This window comes from Rhinoderma darwinii, chromosome 1 (genome assembly GCF_050947455.1).
Source record: "Rhinoderma darwinii isolate aRhiDar2 chromosome 1, aRhiDar2.hap1, whole genome shotgun sequence".
Lineage (NCBI taxonomy): Eukaryota > Metazoa > Chordata > Amphibia > Anura > Rhinodermatidae > Rhinoderma > Rhinoderma darwinii.
The window spans coordinates 480,593,324-480,613,064 of NC_134687.1; the positions used below are offsets into that span (position 1 = coordinate 480,593,324).

The 19,741-nt window shown below is 47.1% G+C and overlaps 1 protein-coding gene across 3 annotated transcripts in view; it reads right to left on the reverse strand.

Moving 5' to 3' along the window:
* RNF34 (ring finger protein 34) overlaps positions 1 to 19,741 on the reverse strand; it is a 58,359-nt gene that overhangs the window by 25,247 nt on the left and 13,371 nt on the right. The window contains exons 1-2 of one of the 3 annotated variants that reach the window (XM_075834426.1): positions 1,562 to 1,652; positions 618 to 827 (exon numbers count right to left, since the gene is read on the reverse strand). In XM_075834426.1, the coding sequence (XP_075690541.1) occupies positions 618 to 812 (195 nt within the window). In that variant the 5' untranslated portion in view covers positions 813 to 827; positions 1,562 to 1,652. Of the gene's footprint in view, positions 1 to 617; positions 837 to 1,561; positions 1,653 to 19,741 lie in introns of those variants that run through there. The other 2 variants (XM_075834418.1, XM_075834411.1) reach the window with 2 other exon arrangements.

The following is a 19,741-nucleotide window of genomic DNA, read 5'->3' on the forward strand; positions in this document are numbered from 1 at the left end:
TGGGGCCTAAATGTTAGGTTTCAAGTTCAGTTGAAATTGTCGGACCCCAGCAGACGCTATTATTAGTCAATAATGTCCGCCAGGATTTCTTGTGATTTACACGAAAATAGATGCAGCACAGCTGCCATAGATCAGTTATAAATGGAAGCCATGACACGTATACTGTATGAACAGAGCCTTTTACAAGCACTTTGTGTGACCTGTATCCTCTTGCATACTGGCAGTTTTGTTCCACCAAGATCAAAAATGACTGATCTTGATAATAATGGCTTACACATTGTCAGTTACAATCCATAATCTTTACTGTATGTCCACAAGGGAAGGTATCAAACTTATACGGATTATACCCCAAAAATAGCAGACGTCTTTCTTTTTCCTCCTCCATTTGTAAACTTGATTAGGTGAAAGGTAGGGAGTGATATTTATTCTCTTACCGGGCGCCGAAATTCGGTGCATAACCTGGATACAATATTAATTATGTAATACGGACACCTCTACATGGTCTTATAGATTTTCATTTTCCCGATCTGCTTTCTCACAAATATTTATTCAACCCACTCAAATCTTAGCCTCTACTGTACGAGACGGGCTTAAAATTCCACGAAACATGAGCTCACCTTCTTCCTGAAGACTGTGAAGTGGAGTCCACAAGCTTTACATACAATATTGGAGGATGATGAAGGATATGGTGAGAACTCAGTATTCTGTGCAAATCGAAAGGGACCCGCTGCTCCACCGAAGCCTGACTGCTGCCCTCGCACAGCTCCTGTACCCATGACTTCATTCAGCAACCCACAGCAAGAAGCCCACATGGAGCTGGCCCCCGCCTGTAACATGCAAGCAGAAAAGCTGGTAAAGACAAGTTAGGGCCAGACAATAAAGTAAGAACATTACAGAAAACCCATTAAATCAACATTACAATAGAGCACAAATAATGCGTTATCTAAAAATGGGAGGTCACTGTTCTTGCTGACCAGTAGAACTGTGCATTATTTGGGAGTAAGGCCTCATCCCACTTCAGTTTTTTTTCTTCAGGGTGCTATCCGTTTTTTTAACCGATAGCACCCTGACACATTAATTTCTATGGGGCCATGCACACTTCCGTTGTTTTGACGGTTCCTTTCATCCGTTCCGTCAAAAGTAGTGCATGTCCTACTTTTGTCCGTCATTTAGTGACCGTTGGGCCCTTTGAAGTCTATGGGTCCGTCAAAAAAAACGGACGGCACACGGAAGGCATCCGTGTGCCGTCCGTTTTTCACGGATCCGTTGCTAAGCAGCAGCAGGGCGTGCCAAAGTTACCTGCATTCAACACACAAGATGGATTTTAATGGACCGTTTAAAACGGAAGACAAACGGAAGCACAGCATCCAATTAAAACGGAACGGACGTTGAGTGACAACGGAAACCACACACGTCACAACGGACACACGGATCCATTTTAAACTGACGTGAAACATGTGTGCATGAGGCCTTAAAGCGTAGCTAAACTTTCGCAAAAAACTGCTATTATGTCCCACTATGTGACTTCATTACTCTTAGCAATTTTTTTCACTCAAAGTACCTTTTTTGCAGCTTTTTTTCTTGTGAAACCGTCCACATCTGTTTTCTCACACTTCCTGATTCTGGCTAGTTGCTAGGGGCGTGTCTTACTGCGTGCGATGTTTGCCAGTATTGTATGCAATATTCAATCTGCCCATAGTTCCCATCATGCACCTAAACAGCCAGCCAATCAGGAAAACCAAAGGTCCTTTTGCAGCACAGTTGTCTTTTGCATCTGACATCTTGGATTTACCATATCAGACACATCTTCTCTACTTTACCAATGCGAAGTATCTAATGTTGGTTTTATAAAGTATGTGATAGCACTCGGATAAATACCTCCTCTCCCAGCTCTCACATCTTCCAGCATTCCCCTCACCCTCCATATTCCTGCCTGCTCTCACTTCAGCCATACACTATGAGGTACAATATGGTCTGTACACAGTATATATACTATAAAGACCGCTTTGTATACACTATACAGTATATACTATAAGGACAGCCGTGTACAGGACTGTATACAGTATATATACACACACACTATAAAAATCGGCTGCGTAATACAGTAGCATTTTAGATAATGAGGTTTTCAAAATCTCATGTAGGGATGACGATGCATCGAAACTTCGATACCGTTTCAATACTGTGCATCCCCAAACGGTTCGATATCGTTATTTCATGTATTTTGATACTAAGCTGTGCGGCTGCACATCTAAGTATAGTAACGCATGAATGTATGAGAGCGGGGCTGCGGCTGTGTGATACAGTCATTGCCGCGCTCCTGAGTCCTGATAACAAGTGCGCGGGGTCAGGATGATGCGATGCGGCCGGCGCTGCACTAATGAGCGGCGGCACTGAAGACCGAACATGGCGGACGCACTACAAAACACCCCTATGTTCTGTCCTCAGTGCCTGAACCGCTTCTCATTAGTGCAGCGCCGGCCGCATCTCCTCATGCTGACCGCGCGCGCACTTGTTGTCAGGAGCGGGGCAATGACTGTATTACACAGCTGCAGCCCCGCTCTATAACCGCGGAGATCAGAGAAACCACTCATCTCCGCCGTTATTCCCGTGAATGCTGCGATCACAGCGGACTGCAGCATTCAGGGGAAAATGAGAAGGGGGGGGGGGATGCCCCTTGGATGGGAATTCCTATGACGCGATTGAGGGACATACCATATATGGGCAGACAGCCCAGGGTCCATTGAAGGACCCCAGTGCTGTCCTACCATATTTCCTGCTAGGGTATACTTAGGGATGTCCTAACAACTGCCTGTGTACTATCAGTATTAATGTACTGTAATATAGATATATTCCAGTATATTAAAGTTTCAAAATTAAAGTAAAAACAAAGTAATGTTAAATTAAAAAAAAATAAAAAATACACATACACCTTTTTTACAATAAAACATTCAAATAAGTCTCAATACATAAAATATACACATTCGGTAATGGTGCGGGCGTAATAACCTGCACAACAATTTTTTTGCATCATTTATGATGTGCACGCTGTAAAAAAATAAAATAAAAACTGCTATTACTTATTGTGAGGCACAAGGTGTGATGAACTTAACCTCCATGTGCCTCACATTAAGGCCGGATTGTGTGCGTTTTGCATGCGCAAAAAATGCGGCGTTTTGCGCGCGCAAAAGTTACATAACAGCTCCGTGTGTTTCAGCAGCGTATGATGCGTGGGTTTCGCGCCGCCATCATTATGACACTGTTTGTAGACAGAAAAGCACGTGGTGCTTTTCGGTTTACATTTATACTTTTTACTGCTGTTGTGCGAATCACGCGCGTCACACGGAAGTGACTTCAATGGGTGCGTGATGCGCGAAATACGCCCAAATATAGAACATGTCGTGAGTTTTCCGCAGCGGATACACGCTGCGTGAAACTCACGTACAGTCTGCACGGCCCCATAGACTAACATAGGTCCGTGCGAGGCTCGTGAAAATCATGCGCGTTGCACGGACGTATATCACGTTCGCCTGAATAAGCCCTACTAGTAATTAACCCCATGATGTACCTCACACATTAACCCATTATGACTGAGAAACATGATAGTTTATGATAGGGATTAGTTACTATTAATGTGAGGTACGGGGAGGTTAAATTCATCACACCACACCACGCGCCTCACATCAGAAAATGGAAGAACTTTTTTTTTTATTATTACTGTTGGCAAAGTATCGAAATCGCAATACTAAACTAAGTATCGGTATCGAAGTCCAAATTCTGGTATCGTGACATCCGTAATCTCATGTACACGTTGCAGTTATGGCCGCGCATAAATTGACAAGCTGCAGATTTTATGCACAGATTTCAGTGTGTATACCTGTGGATTTGGATTCTCCACATCTAAATACACTGTGTGGCGGTACCCTTAGCCCTAATGCACACAACGGTGTGTGCTGCATGAGTCCCGTCCATGATCCAATTTTATACTTTGAAGTTGGAGTGCTGCAAGATTTTCTTATATATATATATATATATATATCACCCAGCCTTCACATGCCTTCTTTGTGGAGAGCGAGAGCCGCTAGACCTGCGCTTCTGCTACTGGACACACACACTACTGGACACACACACACACTACTGGACACACACACACACTACTGGACACACACACACACTACTGGACACACACACACACACACACACACTACTGGACACACACACACGTCCGGACAGCAGCAGAGCTCATCACAGTCTCTATGCGCTCTGCTGCTGCAGGTTACACTAAAGAGAACTGTGTAGTTTATAGAGGCAGAGACCTTCCTGACGTCACGATGGGGGCGTGCACATCTGACGTCAGGATCGGGCCACCACCCACCCGTACTCCTAGGCAGCAGAATCTGTACACAGATACATTCAAACGGTGTACGGATTTCTGCTAGCAACAGGAGAAATAAAATGTGGTAGAAAAGGGTCAGAGTGGCCATTTAAAACACATATAACACAAAAAGGAACCCAAACTCATTAATAAAGTATATTACAAAATATATTTATATTACACATGCTGCTAGAAAATAAAAAGTTGATCGAACGTTTAGTTACGCTTTAAAGAGGCTCTGTCACCACATAAGTGCCCTGTCTCCTACATAACATGATTGGTGCTGTAATGTAGGTGACAGTAATGCTTTTTATTTATAAAAACGATTTTAATCCACTTTATGAGTGATTTTTAGCTTTATGCTAATGAGTTTCTTAATGCCCAAGTGGGCGTGTTTTACTTTAGACCAAGTGGGCGTTGTACAGAGGAGTGTATGACGCTGACCAATCAGCGTCATGCACTTCTCTCCATTCATTTACACTGCACTAGCGATATAGTTATATCGTTATGTGCAGCTACATACACTAACATTACTGCAGTGTCCCGATAATGAATATACATCACTACCAGCCTGGACGTGATGTTTATTCAGAATCCTGACACGTCTGTAGCGTCTGTGTGAGATTTACAGCAAGCACTTATAATGTGGTGACAGAGCCACTTTAAGTCTTGAATTTCTTATCAGTCTTATAGCTGGACATATTATTTAAAGGGGTTATCCAGAATTTTTTCAAAATTAGCAACAGGACATGGGACGGAATTACATAGCAAGCTGAAGTGCCCCCTGCTCCAGAAGATCCTGCAGAGGTCACGTGCCATTCATCGGTCATGTGTCACTGCAGCCAATCGCTGTCCTCCGCAGTCACGTGCCATTCATGGCAACATCCCCTTTGAGGCCAGCGATTGGCTGCAGCGGCATGAACGGCATGTGAATTCTGCAGGATCTTCAGGAAGTGGAGGCAAACGGGACCTCAGTGCTCATGCGGGTGGTGAGTATCTGTTAGTGGACTATGTAATTTAAAGGGAACCTGTCACCAGCATTTCACATATTAAACCAGCAATACCTGGTGGTAGTGGGTGAAAAATAATTTCTATATAACCTATAATTGTCTTCTTAGTCGGTTCTGTGGCTTTAGTATTCAGTTTTTTAGTGTTCCCACACCATATGCAAATGAGCAGAAGAGAGTCAAATCTTCGCTTGGAGAGAGTCATATCTTCGCTTGGAGAGAGTCATATCTTCGCTTGGAGAGAGTCATATCTTCGCTTGGAGAGAGTCATATCTTCGCTTGGAGAGAGTCATATCTTCGCTTGGAGAGAGTCATATCTTCGCTTGGAGAGAGTCATATCTTCGCTTGGAGAGAGTCATATCTTCGCTTGGAGAGAGTCATATCTTCGCTTGAAGAGAGTCATATCTTCATTCCTCAAGTCTTTCAGAGTTTACCCCGCCTCCTTAATTTTGATTGACAGCTCCTCGCCACACCAAATCCTGAGCTTGCACTTTGATGTCCTCCTCTGGTGTGTGCGTACAACAGGACACCGGATTATTACGATAAAAGGCGCAAAATGTTTGCAGACCGTTATTTACAGTCGGAGGAGGAGATTAGGAGAGGGGATAACGGCAATGAACTATTGATAGCCGCGGCCAGTGAGGGATAAGTAAAGTTCAATAGGTGAAATGCTGGTGACAGGTTCCCTTTAATGCCCTGCTACCAATTTTGAAAAATCCCAGATTGCCCCTTTAAACCTATTTATTGCTTATTGTGAATCCACACCAGCAGAGCTGAACTTTCACATACAGGATATAATGTAATTGTGAAGCTACATACAGGTCACAACTGTGAAACGTGACATCTGAAGGCATTTAAAAAGAAGCTCATCCAAAGGCATGCTCAAGTGTCTGCAAAAAAAAAAAAAAAAAAAAGGAAGGCATAACTTTTTTTTTCCCCTAAGGCTCTTCTAGCAAAAAGCATCCATAGTAAAGAAAGTGCACTCGAGTCTGGAGGGCCAGACAATCATCAGTGTTCAGGTTTCTACAGCTCTTCTGCCAGAAGGCAGTAGAATTTAAGAGCTGCTTATTAAGTCTTTACTGACAACAGGAATAAGTGCAGTTGAGGCTTTGTTCACATCTGCATCAGGGCTTACCCTTGTTCTACTTCGTCATAGGAGCAGAACAAAAAAAAAGGGGCTGTCTGATAGGTCACATGGACAAAATTATTTCGACACACCTCTTAGGCTATGTTCACATCTGCGTCAGAGGGAGCCTCCGTCACAGATCCAGCTGCGCTGTTGTGTCCGGTGAAATCACGGATACCCCAACGGAAAGCCGACGGAACCCATTGGTTCGTCATTCCATTGTTCTGCTCCTCTGACCGAGTAGAGCAACGGAATGACATAATACTTGTGTGAACCCAGCCTTAGCAATTGAATTCCGGTCATTCAATCCCATTGCTACATGTACAGTGAAGGAAATAAGTATTATATATATTGATTTGCATTGTGCACAGAGAAATAAGTATTTGATCCCTTTGGCAAACAAGACTTAATACTTGGTGGCAAAACCCTTGTTGGCAAGCACAGCAGTCAGACGTTTTTTGTAGTTGATGATGAGGTTTGCACACATGTTAGATGGAATTTTGGCCCACTCCTCTTTGCAGATCATCTGTAAATCATTAAGATTTCGAGGCTGTCGCTTGGCAACTCAGATCTTCAGCTCCCTCCATAAGTTTTCGATGGGATTAAGGTCTGGAGACTGGCTAGGCCACTCCATTACCTTAATGTGCTTCTTTTTGAGCCACTCCTTTGTTGCCTTGGCTGTATGTTTCGGGTCATTGTCTTGCTGGAAGACCCAGCCACGAGCCATTTTTAATGTCCTGGTGGAGGGAAGGAGGTTGTCACTCAGGATTTGACGGTACATGGCTCCATCCATTCTCCCATTGATGCGGTGAAGTAGTCCTGTGCCCTTAGCAGAGAAACACCCCCAAAACATAATGTTTCCACCTCCATGCTTGACAGTGGGGACGGTATTCTTTGGGTCATAGGCAGCATTTCTCTTCCTCCAAACACGGCGAGTTGAGTTAATGCCAAAGAGCTCAATTTTAGTCTCATCTGACCACAGCACCTTCTCCCAATCACTCTCAGAATCATCCAGATGTTCATTTGCAAACTTCAGACGGGCCTGTACATGTGCCTTCTTGAGCAGGGGGACCTTGCGGTCACTGCAGGATTTTAATCCATTACGGCGTAATGTGTTTCCAATGGTTTTCTTGGTGACTGTGGTCCCAGCTGCCTTGAGATCATTAACAAGTTCCCCCCGTGTAGTTTTCGGCTGAGCTCTCACCTTCCTCAGGATAAAGGATACCCCACGAGGTGAGATTTTGCATGGAGCCCCAGATCGATGTCGATTGACAGTCATTTTGTATGTCTTCCATTTTCTTACTATTGCACCAACAGTTGTCTCCTTCTCACCCAGCATCTTACTTATTGTTTTGTAGCCCATTCCAGCCTTGTGAAGGTCTATTATCTTGTCCCTGACATCCTTAGAAAGCTCTTTGGTCTTGCCCATGTTGTAGAGGTTAGAGTCAGACTGATTCATTGAGTCTGTGGACAGGAGTCTTTTATACAGGTGACCATTTAAGACAGCTGTCTTTAATGCAGGCACCAAGTTGATTTGCAGCGTGTAGCTGGTCTGGAGGAGGCTGAACTCTTAATGGTTGGTAGGGGATCAAATACTTATTTCTCTGTGCACAATGCAAATAAATATATATAATTTTGACTATGTGATTTTCTGTTTTTTTTTTTAATATAATCTATCTCTCACTGGTAAAATTAACCTAGCCTAAAAATTCTAGACTGTTCATGTCTTTGACAGTGGGCAAACGTACAAAATCAGCAAGGGATCAAATACTTATTTCCTTCACTGTATATAAAATCCAGCACCTAGCAATGCAGTCTGCCATACACAAACATTTGTGAAAGAATGGGTCATTGTACAGAGCTCACTGAATTACAGCGTGGTACTGTAATAGGATGCCACCATTGAAACAAGTCAGGTAGTGGAACCCCCCCCCCCCCCCCAAAATAAAAATATTTACTTTTCCATAATAAACTGTGAGTGGAATTATTGCAAAGTGAAAGCGTTTAGGAACTACAGTAACTCAGCCACAAAGTGGAAGACCACGTTAAGTTACAGCGCAGGGGTTGTCGAGTGCCAAGTCACATAGTGCATAAAAGTCGCCAACGTTTTGCTGACTCAATAACTGCAGAGCTCCAAACCTCTTCTGGCATTAAAGGGGTTTTCCAGCCCCTAAAAATGTATAGCCTATCCTCAGGATAGGCTATCAATAGCTGATGGGTATGCGTCCGACTGTCGGGACCCCTGCCGATCAGCGGTTTAGAAGGGGCCGCAGCGCTCGTACAACCGCTGCTTCTCCTTCATTTACCTTACTTGCTCACACTGTGAATCGCCGACACAGCCGCAGCGGCGGTTCACAGTATTGCATTCTCCCATTGAAGACAATGGAAGAACAGGCTGCAATACATTTGAATCGCCGCTACTTCCGTGTCAACGATTCACAGTGAGAACCAGAAACAAAGGGGAAGCAGCGCTCCTACAAGCGATGCGGCCCCTTCAAAACAGCTGATTGGCGGGGGTCCCAACAGTCGGACCCTGAGGAGGATAGGCCATCAATTTTTAGAGGCTGAAAAAACCCTTTAACAGCACAAAAACTTTGCGCCAGGAGCTTCATAGCATGGGTTTCCATGGCCGAGCAGCTGCATGCAAGCCTTACATCACCAAGCAAAATGCCACGCGTCTAATGGAGTGGTGTAAAGCACGATGACACTGGACTCCAGAGCAGTGGAAACTTGTTCTGTGGAGTGACGAATCATCCTCTATCTGGCAGTCTGGGTTTGGTGAATACCATAAGAACGTTACCTGTCGGACTGCATTGTGTCAACTGTAAAGTTTGGTGGAGGAAGGATAATGCTATGGGGCTGTTTTTCAGGAATTGGCCTAGGCCCCTTGGTTCCAGTGAAAATAAATCTTAAACTGGGTTCCCACGGGTCGGATACACTGCATAAAAGTAAGCAGCGTATCCAACCTAGAACCCACAGCAAATTCCGCCAGAAAAACCGCAGCAAAATGTGCAGTTTTTTTAGTAGAATCTCTGGCACAAAAACAAACAGCGCTTATAAGGGTATGTTCACACGATGAGAGGCATTTACGTGTGAAAAGACAGACTGTTAACAGCTGCCTCGTTTCACACGTAAATGCTCCTCCTCGCATTTTGCGAGCCGTCTGAGACGCTCGTAAATCTTGAGCTGTGCTTCCTTGAGTTCAATGAAGAACAGCTCAAATTACGTGGCAAAGTGCCCTGCACTTCTTTGCCGAGGCAGTCCATTTACGCGTCGTCGTTTGACAGCTGTCAAACGACGACGCGTAAATTACAGGTCGTCTGCACAATACGTCGGCAAACCCATTCAAATGAATGGGCAGATGTTTGCCGACGTATTGTAGCCCTATTTTCAGGCGTAAAACAAGGCATAATACGCCTCGTTTACGCCTGAAAATAGGTCGTGTGAACCCAGCCTTAAACATAAAACTAAAAAAGTCTACACTTATCCTGGGCTGTCATAGCGACGCGTCCCTCCGTTGTCTGTGCAGTCCGGCCTCCTGGGATGACCTTGCAGCTTATGTGACTGTGCAGTAGTCGCATGGGATGAAGTGTCACCCCAGGAGGCTGGCCTGGACGAATAGAAGAAAGCATTGCTATGACACCGGTGGGGGTAAGTATAATTTTTTCTCACTTGTGATTTTGTAGCAGAATTGCAGCATTTCCACTGCAAAAGGCTATTTGTTGCAGGTTTTACATCCCCATTGACTTCAATGGAGAAAACTCACAACAGAAAAGCAACGAATCTGCAGCACACAGGTCTTCTCAGCAAATTAAATTAACTTTTTGATGATATTCTATTACGGTAATTAAATTCAAAAAGTGAAACTCATTATATAGATTCATTACACACAGTGATCTATTTCCAGCATTTCTTTCTTTTAATGTTGAAGATTATGGCTAACAGTTAAAGGGAAGGTGTCATGATTTATTTTTATTTTTTTATTATATTGCTTTTAATATAATGTAAACAAAAACGTTATTTATTTGTGTTGTCACCTTCTACTTTTTAATGTATTCAAACTTTTACTTCTCTATGGGGGCTGCCATTTTTTTTTTCATCTCTGTATGTGTCGATTAACGACACATACAGAGATGGAACACGGAAGCACAATGCATAGGAGTCAATGAACGGCTCCTGTCCATTGTATCTGCTCTCTGGCTCTGTACTGCGCAGACGCAGGTCAGAGTCACACAGCAGAGAAGCCGGTTTGTAGGGAGATAGCAGGCGCCATTATGAAGATCAGCTGCACTGCAGGTAAGGTGTGTGTCTGTCTGTCCCTCTCTCTCACAGACCGCCGCTCTGGTGACCCCCGACGGCCCCCCCCACCCAACGCCACCCCCTCCCAACGGGCCCCACCACTTGACTGCCCCCCCTACTGACCCCGCCCCCTGTAGTCGTGCAGGAGACTCTGTATAAAGGATGCAGCTTATCCTTCTATGTAATGTGATGTCTGACGTCCACACATGATGTGGATGTGACTGTGGGTCCCCCCTGTGTAGAGACGGTTGATGTAGTGTAGGTTGTGGTGTCTGCCGGTGTCCTGGGGGAGGTGAGTTCTTCTCCTCGACAAGTGATTCAGGTGTTTATCACACGTTCCTGTCCTGGGAAAGCTGGGTGATAAACAATATGCCCGCTGTTTGTGTGGTACCCAGCTTTCCCAGACCCCTGAACGGTAAATCTCTTTAGTTGTGCTGAGGCTGTTTGGGGATGTGACTAATGAACCTCTCACACTCCAGTAGGAGGGGTAATGGTGGTCACCCAGATTTCCCAGAAGCAGATATAACCAGGAAGGGGCTGGATGGACGGGCTGAGGGTGCACAGGGATTTTGGTGATCCCCCGTCTGTTATGTGATCGGACCTAGGTTAGCGGTTCTGATGCAGACGGGGTTCATGTGACTATAAATCTATCCATAACAAGAGACAGTGCACTCAGGACAAGCCCTGCCCTCATGCCGTAGTTGTGTGGTTCTGTCTGCAGTAATGGTGGTGGGTGGCTCTGATACCCGCCTCCCCCGTCGGGTCATCTCAGGACAGAAGAGGGTGTCCGGATTGGAGAGACAGTGCCGCACCTGTCCTCAGGTTGTGTGGTATTGCAGTTCACCTCCATTGAAGTGAATAGGACAGAGCTGTAATACCACACACGACCTGAGGACAGGTTCCTGGATGACCCCTTTAAGACTTCTCCAGTGTGCGCGCGTGTGAGTGAGTGAGTGAGTGAGTGAGTGAGTGAGTGAGTGTGTGTGTGTGCGCCGCTGATACTTCATAGCCGCTTATCAGCTGTTTTGAAGAATCATCGGCGAGCAACCCACACACACACTCACAAATCCCCCCAAACACGCAAAATAAAGTGTAATCAAGCGTTTTTTTGGCACGTAACATGTGCAAAAAAAACGTCAAATACGCGCCGTGTGAACCTCTCAACTGAAAAGTCATTCACTTCACTTTCATTATTCTAAGGGTATGTTCACACGCTTAACAAAAAACGTCTGAAAAATACGGAGCTGATTTCAGAGAAAACAGCCTCTGATTTTCAGGCGTTTTTGAAGTGGAGAATGAAATTTGGAGCTTTTTTTTGAGTCTTTTCAGACGTTTTTCATAGTGGTCAATGGAAAATCAGCTCCAAAAAACGCCTCAAAAAGTGACATGCTACTTCTTTTTCTGGAGCGACTTTTTACGCTCCGTTTTTTGACAGCAAAGCGTAAAATAAAGGCTCGTGGGAACAGAACATCGTAATTCCCATTGAAAGCAATGGGCAGATGTTTGTAGGCGTATTAGGGGCGTTTTTTCAGGCGTAATTCGAGGCATAAAAGGGTATGTTCATACACAATGTTTTCAGCTGAAAAATCGGAAGCAGAACGCCTACAAGCATCTGGGAAATACGGCGTTCTGTTCCGACGGGGCGTTTTTTATGTGGTCGTTTTCCAAAAACGGCACATAAAAAGACGCCCGCCAAAATGAAGTGCACATCACTTCTTGGGACGTTTTTCGAGCAGTTTTTCATTGACTTTATAGAAAATCCGCTCCAAAAACGGCCGTAAAAAACGCCGCCGGAAACGCAAGTTTGATTAAAAAATGGCTGAAAATCAGGAGCCGTTTTCCCTTTGTTGAGCAAGCGTGTGAATATACCCTTAGCATTTTTGTGTGTCCTATAACTTCTGCCAGCTGCAGAATCACACCCAAAATGACTGCTGGACACTGCTTAGCAATTTGAAGACACCTTTTCCTGGCTTGTAGGAGGGGGGGGGGGTGAGATTCCCTCCCACATTTACGGCAGCTGTGAGTCAGATTGCTTTGCCTTATTCACCTTGCTGTTATTCTGGGAAGTGCTCACCCTGGTAGCCAACATAGGAAAACATGTCAAATTATAAATTTTTAATACTTTCCACCATATGGGAAAAAACATATAAAAATACAACAAAAAACGTAAAAAAATCTAATAGAAATAAGTAACGACACTTAAAAAAAAAAAAAAAAAGGTTTAATTCGCGACACATTCCCTTTAACCCCTTCCCGCTCCTGGACGTACTATTAGGTCATGGTAGCTGTATCGTTCGCGCTCCATGACCCAATAGTATGTCACGGGAGTAACGGCCGTTTCGGCCGTCTTCCCGACACATACAGGAGCTGTGACCGCTGCTGTCTCGTACAGCAGTTGCCGCAGCTCCTACAGCGGGGACCAATCGCTGTGTCCCCGCTGATTAACACCTTAAAAGCCGCGTTCAATAGAGATCGCGGCTTTTTAGGGGTTAAGCTTCCAACGCCGGCTTCCTACACGATAGCGGCCGGCGATGGTGACTATGGCAACCGGACACCTAACAATGGCGTCCGGCTATGCCATCGATGGAAGCCTAGTGGGTGCTGACAAAGTCAGGACCCACTATGCTTGCTGTCAGTGAGTTTTCCCTTATCAGTCCTTTAGTATTAATAAAAATATATAAACAGGGGGCGTGGCTTAGACATGGCGGAGTAAGGACGTGTTCTGCTGCAGCTCCGGACCAGCCGAACAGAAAATCGCCCGACAGGGCATACATACCGGTCCCCACCGCAGGATGACAAGGGGGAGACACTGTAAAACTCTCCCGGTCCCAGCTGGCTCCTCGGATATTGGCAGATACCTTCGTTCCACGAAGGACTGGATCCCGCCGCGTTCCTCCTCCACTCCACCTGCAGGCCGCACTCAGACCCCGCTGCAGCATGGCAGCTTGCCACCGCCCTCATCAGACCAGACTTCTTCTGCTGGCGGCAGTTCCCGGGCTTCAGGGGTTGACATGGCGTCGTCTCCAGAGGAAGGTCAGTGGGTGGCTGAAGGCCGAGGGTCAGTCAGGACGACTAGAAATGAGGACTTTCCCCCGCTACAGACGCAGACAGAGGCAGGACAGGGGGCGATCCTGGTGGCCTCGCCGAGCAGGGCGGCGGAGACACCATTTCTCCCTGCCACTCCACAGCAAATTCCCCTACACGACGGCCTGCTGAGCCAGGCCACGCCGGCCATTTTTCGGGGATCACCTGCCCCCTCAGGGAGTACTGGGGACCCGGTGCCCAGTGTGTTGGTGGGCCCCCCGCTGTCAATTGAGCGGACCCTAGCGGAACTGTGGGAAATGGTGAAGGTGCTGCCCACCAAATCAGATCTAGATCAACGCCTGTCCCGGTTGGAGGAGAAACAGGACAGGGCCATTAGCACAGTTACACAGGAGGTCCAGGCCGTGACCGCGAGGGTTGAAACTCTGGAGCGCCAGAACTCCATATCTACGGTCAACATATCGGTTCTCTCTCAGTCCCTGGCCACCCAAGCGTCACAATTACGGGACTTCTCGCTCCATCTGGATGATGTCGAAAATAGGGGGCGACGTAATAATCTGAAGTTGAGAGGATTACCAGAAATCGGTTCCCCCTGATGGCCTCTATGACGCTGTATCATACATTTTCAATAACCTCCTGGACCGCCCACGCGATATGGCAATTGAGATGGACAGAGTGCATAGGCTGGCGGGTCCCCGGGTCAGAGATGGTAACCGTCTCAGAGAGACGGGTACACTTTTATAAGCAGAAGGAGGAGATTGCTCGGAGAGCGTGGGAGAAGGGAACTGTTACCTTTCAGGGCTCGGAGATCACTGTACTGCCGGACGTTTCCCGACTGACCCTCTCCATGCGCAGGCTTGTCCGTCCATTACTAGAAGCAACCAAGTCCGCTGGAGCTACATACAGATGGGGGTCACCCCTTCCATATTATCCTTCGCCGACAAGGGCAGTCATTTGCGGTCAGGTCCCCCGAGGATTTGGAGGAGGCCTTCCGCTTCCTGGATATATCACCGGTGAGGTTACCAGACTGGACTGAACCCCCAGCACCGTTTTCAACTAGAAGTGGTCCCTATCCTGATTTCGTGCCCCACCGAACACACCTGGAGATGAGCGGTCTGATTCACGGCTTCCGGGGCGGCGATCCCCACGCAGAGATGGCGGGGCAGGACTGCTCGAACCACGAGCTCAGAGGAGACGATCCCCGCGGAGAGATCGATTTCTACGTTCGTGTGTGGGACGTTATTTGCACTTAACCCCTTTTTTTTCCACAGGGCTCTCCGTCATTCTGGACTGTAGTCGTTGCCGATGTGGCCTCAGGGGTCACCTGACAAATTGTGGTTTGGGGAGTATGCTCTAGTCGGATTAGGCTTCATTGCTTAGCACCACGGGGGGAGGGTAGGTTCCCATGCTAGGTAATCCGGTTGGTCCGGGGTTGTGCCATTTTCGAATTATACTTTGTAGTTGTTTATTGCACTGACACGGTCTCTTACGTCGCTGTCTTTCTTCGTTCCCCCATTAGGGTTCCGTGTGGCTTTGCCGTGGTCGGAGTGATTTCCTCTGAGAACTACATAGTCCACGTTGACTAGTGGTAGGAAATTATACTCCGATTTTAGAGGGCTAGTGTTGCAGTTTGCTCCTGCACTTTGGTCTTTGGTGCAGGAGTTGTTTTCTTCCTCTAACTATTGTCTTTCCTGTCTTTTGTCCTTACCCTCATTCCTGTCCACTATGACTGACCTTACCGTTGTCTCCTTAAATGCACAGGGTCTGAACATTCCGGAAAAGAGGTCCTCCATTCTCCGTCTCCTGTGGACAAAGAGGGCGCACGTGGCATTCCTGCAGGAGACCCACTTTCGGGCTGACTGCATACCAAAACTTACGGACTCTCACTTCCCGGAAGGGTTTCATAGTGCGTCCCCGGACTCTAAGACTAAGGGGGTCTCCATCTTGATCTCTAGATCTCTTCCCTGGGAACATGTGGAGACTCGCATGGATGGGGCGGGACCATACCTCTTCGTGAAGGGCAAGCTGGAAAACACTCTGTACACACTGGCCTCATATTACCTCCCTAACACGGGTCAGGTTGCCTTCTTGGAGAAGGTCCTTGTAGATCTAGATGACTTTCTGGAATGAACTCTTATAATGGGGGGGTTTTGAACGTCACTTTAGACCCCACTTTAGATTCCTCCCGTGGGCACTCCTCTCTACCTCGGTCGGCACACCGTCGCATACGTCGGCTACTTCATGAGCATCAACTGGTTGACACGTGGAGGCTCATGCATCCTTCAACAAAAGACTACACCTTTTTCTCGGCCCCTCATAACTCATACTCTAGATTGGATTACTTCTTTTTATGCCATCCTCACCTCTCCACCCTCACGTCCGCCTCTATAGACGACATCACTTTCTCGGATCATGCCCTTATTACACTTACTCTCGCGCGTCAAACGGCCCGCCCATGGCAATGGCGACTGAATGACTCACTCCTACAGGATTCGGCAGTGGTCTCGGACATCCACCGCGACCTAGGGGAGTACTTTGAAACGAACGTCGCGCCGGGAGTGGACCCTTTCTGTATCTGGGAAGCCCACAAATGTGTGATTCGGGGTTCCTTTATACGTATTGGTTCCAAAATTAAGAAGGAGCGGGCGGCGCACCTCCGGGACTTATTGACCCAGATACATCGATTAGAACAGACCCATAAGGTGTCACAGGATAGGTGTATAGGGGCGGAGTTGGGGCAGCTGAGGGAGCAGGTACGTTCGCTCTGTCTTTCTAAGGCCCGGGCCACCATAGTTAAGTGTAGGAGACACTTCTACGAATTTAGTAACAAACCAAGTAGGATGTTGGCGCGGGCACTTCGGAAGACACGTTCCAGCACATATGTACCGCATATTATAGGCTCCCATAACAGACACTTACAGCTCCCACATGATATCACGGAGGCCTTCCGTGCGTACTACCACTCGTTATATAATCTCCCTCATGCACCTTCTTCCCCAGGAGGCGGCAGCCGCTTGGGAAAGATTGAGCAGTACCTCTGGTCCTCGGGGATGAAAAGCATTCCATCGGAGGCCTTGGAGGCCCCCATTTCCTTAGACGAGTTGTCGTGGGCACTGAAGGACTCCCCGGTCGGGAAGGCACCGGGCCCAGATGGTCTACCGCTACAATACTATAAGACATGTTCAGACGTGCTCTCGACCACTTCCTGAATGCATTCAACTCACTCACAGAGGGCGGCACCATTCCCCGAGATACGCTGAGGGCGCACATCACGGTGATACCAAAGGAGGGTAGGGACCCTGCCATGTGTCAGAATTACCGCCCGATATCCCAGTTGAACGTGGATCTTAAGCTCTTCGCGAAGATTCTGTCCCAAAGACTGTCCCCGTTCCTACATAATGTGATTCATAAGGACCAGGTGGGCTTTATGCCTTCCCGGGAGGCGCGGGACAATACCACAAGAGCAATCAATTTGATGTATCGAGCGGACATCTCCGAGCTTCCCACTTGCTTTCTGTCGACGGATGCGGAAAAGGCCTTCGACAGAGTCAACTGGGAATTTTTGTTGCCAACCTTGCGCCATATAGGGTTGGGGGCACATATGCTGAACTGGATCTCGGGTCTTTACTCCTCCCCATCAGCACAGGTGAAGGTAAATGGCCACCTCTCCACTACATTCGCAATTTCTAATGGAACGCGGCAAGGCTGTTCCTTGTCCCCACTGATTTTTGTTTTATGCCTGGAGCCCTTTTTGTGCCACATCCGCTCCAATCCGGATATTGCGGGGGTAGACTTGGGAGGCAGGTCCCACAAGGTAGCCGCTTATGCGGATGACCTTCTTTTCTTTATCACCGCCCCCAGGATTTCCTTGCCTAACCTGATGGCGGAGTTGGGTGAATACTCGACATTGTCCAGTTTTAAAATCAATTACTCAAAGTCGGAGGCTCTTAACATATCATTGCCACAAACTCTGGTGGCCGACCTGGCGGAGTCGTTCTCCTTCAAATGGGCTAGAGATTCGCTCAAGTATCTGGGTTCAGGCTCCCGAGTGTGCTGTCTCGCCTCTATGAGGTGAACTTCCCACCTCTCCTTCAAAGGGTAAAGAGGGACTTGGACTCGTGGACATCGGGTACCTTTACCTGGTTCGGTAGATGTGCTATATTTAAAATTAACATTTTACCGCGGATCCTGTACGTCTTACAGGCTTTGCCGATACTCATCCCATGCCCCTTCTTTCAGTCTCTGCTTCATAAGTTCATTTTGGCGGGGAAACCTGCACATATTTCCAGATCCATGCTTTTCCGTGCGAAGTGTGAGGGCGGTGTGGGTCTTCCGGATTTCGTGTCCTATCATCAGGCCTCCCACTTGGTACGAATTTTGGACTGGTTCAGACATGTGGAAAATAAAGAGTGGGTGTCCATGGAACAGGTCTTTATGGAAGTTCTGCTACAGGCCCTGCCGTGGTTAGGCACTCATGACCCTCTGACAGCACGGACGCACCAGACAATAGGGCCCACTCTGGCGGTTGCGGCGCGGATTTTCATTCGTAAGGAATTCTCCCCCTTTCCATCCCCGATGTTTCCGGTTTTGGGTAATCCTGCATTTCCACCGGGGCAGGAGGGAGGCCCTTTTCAGCACTGGTTGAAGGCAGGAAGAGGACGTGCGGCCCATTTTTTACAGGATGAGGTGTGGATGAGTAGTACCCAGCTGTCGTCCTTGTCGGACCCGATCCCTTTTTCTGTATGGCAGGTCACCCAATTGAGACACTTCCTCATGTCCTTAGCTGAGCCAGCGGCGTACGAGCGAGATCACTCCCCCTTTCAGTTATTATGCACGGGCACAATCCGACATGCATTATCTAGGCTCTATGCTCTCCTGATCTCCCCCTCCACTCTGCCCACGCCTCCATACTTGCTTAGTTGGGAGCGGGACTTAGGCCTCACATTTACTCCTGAGCATAAGGAACACATGTTCCACATGACACATAAGTCCTCTATGGCTAGTAGATTTCAAGAAAGGTATAAGATTTTGTCTCGATGGTATGGGGTGCCTTCCAGATTGCATGTGATGTTCCCGGCGGTCTCGCCGCTGTGTTGGAGATGTGGTGACCATGTGGGTACTCTCTTACATATTTTTTGGGATTGCCCCAAGCTGACAGACTTTTGGTCTGAGGTGTGGCGAATTTCCTCAAAATTTACAGATTTCCTACTACCAAGAACACCGGGTCTCTTCCTGCTCCACCTGTGTGAGATGCCTCTATCGGTCTATCGACGGTCAGTGGTGCGCCATCTGGTGAATGCGGCCAGAGCGTGTGTCCGTGCGTTGTGGAGACAATCGTGTCCCCCGACGGTGGGCATGTGGTTCGGTAAAATTCAGGAGATTATGAGAATGGAGGATCTCACGGCATCAATGAGAGGGTCCCATGCCGCCTTTCTCAAAACGTGGCGTGAATGGATTCGCTTTCAATCCTCAGAGGAATACAAGACCATCATGGCGTCTTGAGTCAACTCAGTGGGTCCTAGTGGTCAGGTTGATTCCTTCCCCTTTTTCCTTTTCTGCCCTCTATTTTCTTTAGTTGCGCTGCAACGCTTTTCTGCTCCACCTATAGGTATATATGCAGGGCTGCGGGTCCAGGATGCATACCAGAGCTCCTTTAGTTTTCATGTTGTTAGCGGTTGGAGCTATACTTATCTGTGACTAGATTGCCTATATATTATTTGTTGGCCTGCGAGCCGATGTGGGTGCAGCTTTGCGTTGAGCTATGCTGTATTGCTCTTTTGAAAATGAAAATAAAAGAATTTATAAAAAAATAAATATATATAAACAAATAAACTATACATAATTGGTATCGCCACGTCCGTAACGGCCTGAACTACAAAATTATTTCGTTAT